Source organism: Oncorhynchus masou, chromosome 28 (assembly GCF_036934945.1).
Source record: "Oncorhynchus masou masou isolate Uvic2021 chromosome 28, UVic_Omas_1.1, whole genome shotgun sequence".
In the NCBI taxonomy this organism is placed as follows: Eukaryota; Metazoa; Chordata; class Actinopteri; order Salmoniformes; family Salmonidae; genus Oncorhynchus; species Oncorhynchus masou.
The window spans coordinates 79920194-79925380 of record NC_088239.1 but is presented as its reverse complement, the minus strand read 5'-3'; the positions used below and the strand labels follow the sequence as shown (position 1 = coordinate 79925380).

General features: G+C 38.9%; 1 protein-coding gene across 1 annotated transcript; it reads right to left on the bottom strand.

Annotated features, from left to right (window-relative positions):
- Nucleotides 1–413: 413 nt before the first annotated feature.
- Nucleotides 414–3597, bottom strand: LOC135518381 (lysozyme C II). The gene is made up of 4 exons (XM_064943545.1): nucleotides 3382–3597; nucleotides 3075–3236; nucleotides 1384–1462; nucleotides 414–1021 (listed from the first exon to the last, which is right to left on the bottom strand). Exons 1-4 carry the CDS (start codon nucleotides 3506–3508, stop codon nucleotides 955–957), a joined length of 435 nt encoding a protein of 144 aa, XP_064799617.1. The 5' UTR covers nucleotides 3509–3597; the 3' UTR covers nucleotides 414–954.
- Between the last annotated feature and the right edge of the window lie 1590 nt (nucleotides 3598–5187).

Here is a 5187-nt window from a genome sequence, read left to right as displayed (position 1 = left end):
AGTATTGTAGAGTATGTTGGAAAAGAAAATAGAATGTTTTTCACAGATTCATTCACATTTTGAAGTAATTGAATTGTAGAATTCATCTGCTGCTATGCTTTTTCAACAATTTCTCCAGATTCTCACTGAACAGTCTGCAAGTATTTGGTAATTGAATGAGTTTCTGGCATTATGCATTTTATACGCATTTGTAAACATATGATATATGGATGGAGTTGTCTGGAGGATTTTGAATTGTTGCTATGGGCTTGTTGTATGTTTTGATACTGTTAGCTTCCTTAGTGATACAGCACTGCACCATTTCAGAGATGATGATGTTGGCTGAATAATAAATACATAATAAATTACATGACAGTTTGACTATAATAAGACAATTCTATCATCTATCATTGCTACACAACACCAACAACAAATAAAACATGAACTTGTTTTATTTTTATGGGTAAGCATGTTGAGCTGTTTACTGATTTGACATTAAGTAATATTATACATTATATTTGATGATACATTTGATACAAAAAAACTGATTATTAGTGATTTACTCTGTATTATAAACTGGGTGGTTCGACCCCTGAATGGTGATTGGCTGAAAGCCGTGGTATACCACTGGTATGACAAAACATTTATTTTTACTGCTCTAATTACGTTGGTAACCAGTTTATAACAGCAATAAGGCACCTCGGGGGTTTGTGGTATATGGCCAATATACCATGACTAAGGGCTGTATCCAGACACTCAGCGTTCCGTCGTGCATAAGAACTGCCTTTAGCCGTGGTATACTGGCCATATACCACACCCCCTAGGCCCTTATTGCTTAAATCTAAAATGTATCAACATGTGAAAGTTTACTAGTTAAAGCTGCAGAAGCTGATGGATAGTACAGAGTGGATCCATCCTATGAGTTAAGTCTGCTTCAGAATGGTTTGAGAAGTGTTGAGCTGCTCCAGTATGGTCTTAGACCCCGCAGCCAGCCACGTAGGACCTCAGGTCCTGATTCTGACAGTGAAGGCGCCAAGCCACCCTGAAATGTACACACACCATCATGTTGGTATTTGATATATCGACAATACATATCAGATATAAGACAACGGAACATAATGTGGAATTGAAGGATGATAGAAGACTTGGAAACGGTTTACATTACGTAGGCATTAATTCAGGGTCATTTTAAGGGAGTATTTAAGTTAGATAATTACCATGTACAGGCAGTTCTTACCATTTAAATTCTTATAAAAGGTGAGAGCTAATTTGTTACAGGTTATCCCATTTATACATAGCCTTGTAGAGTGATATTGGGCTACAGGTAACATCAAGTATGGCTAATTATTTTGTAACTTAAATGTTTTTGTAACATAGTACTTTCAGAGAAACCTGCCATCTCACCATGCCCCGATTCCGTTCGGGTCCATCACCACACGCTTGGCACAACGGATCGCCACCGTGAGGTCATCAGTTAGCAGCTCTGTCAGAAGTAAGAGGAAGGGAAACCTTTAGTCATAGTACCGTACGGGAAACAGGAAGAACCAAAAGCTTAGAACAACAACAACAGCAGATTACTGTACAATGAAACAATACAGGTACGTTGGTCGGGGTTTAGGATAGAGAAGTAGGCCTACCTGGAGCCCCAGTGTCTGTTTATTCTCATTTTGACTGTATTCAAATGTAACATCAGAATTATGTAAGATCAACATTATAGTGCCTTCAGAAAGTATTAATACCCCCTTGACCTTTTACACATTTTGTTGTGTTTTTTGTTGTGTGATTTAAGACATACATTTTGTTGTGTGATTTAAGTCAAAACTGTAACCATGTCACTCAGGAAAATGAGTCTTCTTGGTAAGCAACTCAGGTGTATATTTGGCCTTGTGTTTTAGGTTATTGTCCTGCTGAAAGGTATATTTGTCTCCCAGTGTTACGTATACGCTGGGAGTTGGAAAGCAGGTGCAGAAGGCGAGTTTAATACGGAACAGATACAAAAGAACAAACATGGGAAGCGTACTGAACGTGAGAGACAATCAATAACACCTAAGGACTGATGAACACAGAGGCTAAATAAAGAGGAAGTAATCAGGGATGTGATTAGTATTTTCCTTCTGGCTTTTTCCTGTGCTTAGCTCTATTCCGTTTCTTTTTATCTTAAAAAACTCCCTAGTCCTTGCCAATGACAAGCATACCCATAACATGATGCTGCCATCAGCATGCTTGAAAATCTGAAGAGTGGTACTCAGTGATGTGTTGTGTTGGATTTCCCCCAAACATAACGCTTTGTATTCAGGGAATAAAGTGAATTATTTTCCACATTGTAGTATTACTTTAGTGCCTTATTGCAAACAGGATGCATGTTTTAGAATATTTGTATTCTGTACAGACTTCCTTCTTTTCATTCTGTCATTTAGGTTAGGATTGTGGAGCAACTATGTTGTTGATTCATCCTCAGTTTTCACAGCCAGTAACTTATTGAAGTCACCATTGGACTCACTGAGCGATTTCCTTCCTCTCTGGCAACTGAGTTAGGAAGGACACCTGTATCTTTGTAGTGAATGGGTGTATTGATACACAATCCAACGTATAATTAATAACTTCCCCATGTTCAAAGGGATAATCCATGTCTGCTTTTTTACATTTTTTAACCATCTACCAATAGATATCCTTCTTTGCGAGGCATTGGAAAATCTTCCTGGTGTTTGGGGTTGAATCTGTGTTTGAAATTCGCTGGTCAACTGAAGGACCTTACAGATAATTGTATGTGTGGGGGTACAGAGATGGGGTAGTTATTCAAAAATCATGTTAAACACTATTATTGCACACAACGTATGTGACTTGTTAAGCACATTTGCACTCCAGAATTTGTAAAAATGTCTTAAAACATAACTACACTTTGACATTATGGGGTATTGTGTGTGTAGGCCAGTGACACTAAATCTCTATTTAATCCATTTAAATTCAGGCTGTAACACAACAAAATAAGTGGAATAAGTCAAGGGGTACACTGCCAATAGCCCTCAACCCGGCACATTTCTTGTCAAAAGTAATGCTCTATGTGCGCGATGCCATTAGGTAGGCAGGCTACTCACGGTTGCAGCGAATACCACAGACGTTCTTAGCCCCCGGGGTACGTCCGTCGTCACACCAGTAGCGGCTGTTGATCTGGAAGATGCCATAGTCGGTGGAGCCGTCGGTGTTGCGGTTGGTGGCCTGGGTATTGTAGCTCGACTCCCATTTAGACAGGCAGACCCCTTAGAGGACATATAGTCACGCGGTGGATTATCCTCAATCTAAGGTTAGCTATGGTAAGATATTTTTGGAGCTCAGAAACATACAACCATATGCACACACACACACACATCCTCAAAGACCACGATCAAGTATATTATCACTCACAGTTGGGCAGGCTGTTTCCAGCGTAGCCATCCATTCCGGATGCCTTCAGCGCTCTGGCCAGCTCACATCTGTCATACACCTTAGCACTGGCCACAGCCACAAGCAGGAGAACAACAACAGCTCTCATTCTGAACAGACAGACAGCTAGGTCTAATGGTTTGGATGAAAAGAAGGCCCGTGTCTCTAAAAGTGTGAACAAGTCAACTTCAGCTTTCCTTATAAAGGCTCAGGACGAAAGAGACATTGATATCGCACTATTTACACAATAGATATGTGCCAATAGCTTCTGCAAAAAGTAGTGGTTGTGAAATTGAGGGTTTTCCCATTTAACCTTTTGTTAGGCAGGCTTTTTTTGCTTATGATTTAGATACAGTAGATACAGTATTAAATCCATAGTGGGTATTTTTTAAGACAAAGGCTTCATTCACTGTTTAAAAATTGCATATTGAGTATCATCATTATGCCCAGTAGGTTAGATTTAAGGTACTGTATTTTTCAATATCATCATTATGCCCAATAGATCAAATAAAACAAACTTTTATTGGTAGCATACACCGATTTGCAAATGTTATCGCAGGTTCAGTGAAATGCTTGTGTTTCTAGCTCCAACAGTGCAGTAATACCTAGCAATACAAAATATTGTAAAAACAATACACACATAATCCAGAAAAATCATACATTCTGACATATCAGAATGAGCAATGTCAGAGACCGGAATAGAAATATATGTACACATAATGGCAGGTAGTCTAGCGGTTATGAGTGTTGGGCCAGTAATTGAAAGGTCGCTGGTTCGAATCCCTGAGCCGACTTGGTAAAACAACTGTTGAGGTGCCCTTGAGCAAGGCACTAAACTCTAATTGCTCTGGATAAGAGCATCTGTTAAATACAGTATATTAACAGACAATGAGGACTTTACAGCGAAAGCACCACAAACAATTATGTTAGTTTATCACCAAGTCACAGAAAAATCCAGCCATTTTTCCAGCCAAAGAGAGGAGTCACAAAAAGCACAAATAGAGATAAAAATTCATCACTAACCTTTGATGATCTTCATCAGATGACACTCAGAGGACTTCATGTTACACAATACATGTATGTTTTGTTCGCTAAAGTGCATATTTATATCAAACATCCCATTTTACATTGGCGCGTTACGTTCAGTAGTTCTAAAACATGCATTGATTTTGCAGAGAGCCACATCAAGTTACAGAAATACTCATCTTAAATGTTGATGAAAATACAAGTGTTACACATGGAATTAGAGATATACTTCTCCTTAATGCAACCGCTGTGTCAGATTTCAAAAAAACTTTACGGAAAAAGCAAACCACCATAAATGTTTGATTTGTTCGATAATGTCCATCATTTATGTCCAAATAGCTTCTTTTGTTAGGGCATTTGGTAAACAAATCCAAACACGCGTTCAGGTCCAGCCGAACGTCGGACGAAAAGTTCAAAAAGTGATATTACAGAAACATGCCAAACTAAGTATAGAATCAATCTTTAGGATGTTTTTAACATAAATCTTCAATGATGTTCCAACCGGAGAATTCCATTGTCTGTAGAAAAGCAATGGAACAAGAGCTAACTCTCTCATGACCGCGTGTCATGAGCCCAAGGCACTCTGCCAGTCCACTGACTCAAACAGCTCTTATTGAGCCCCTCCTTGATAGTAGAATCCTCATACAAGTTTCAAAAAACGGTTGACATCTAGTGGAAGCCTTAGGAAGTGCAACATAACCAATATCCCACTGTATCTACAATAGGGTCTGAGTTTAAAAAAAACTACAAGCCTCAGATTTC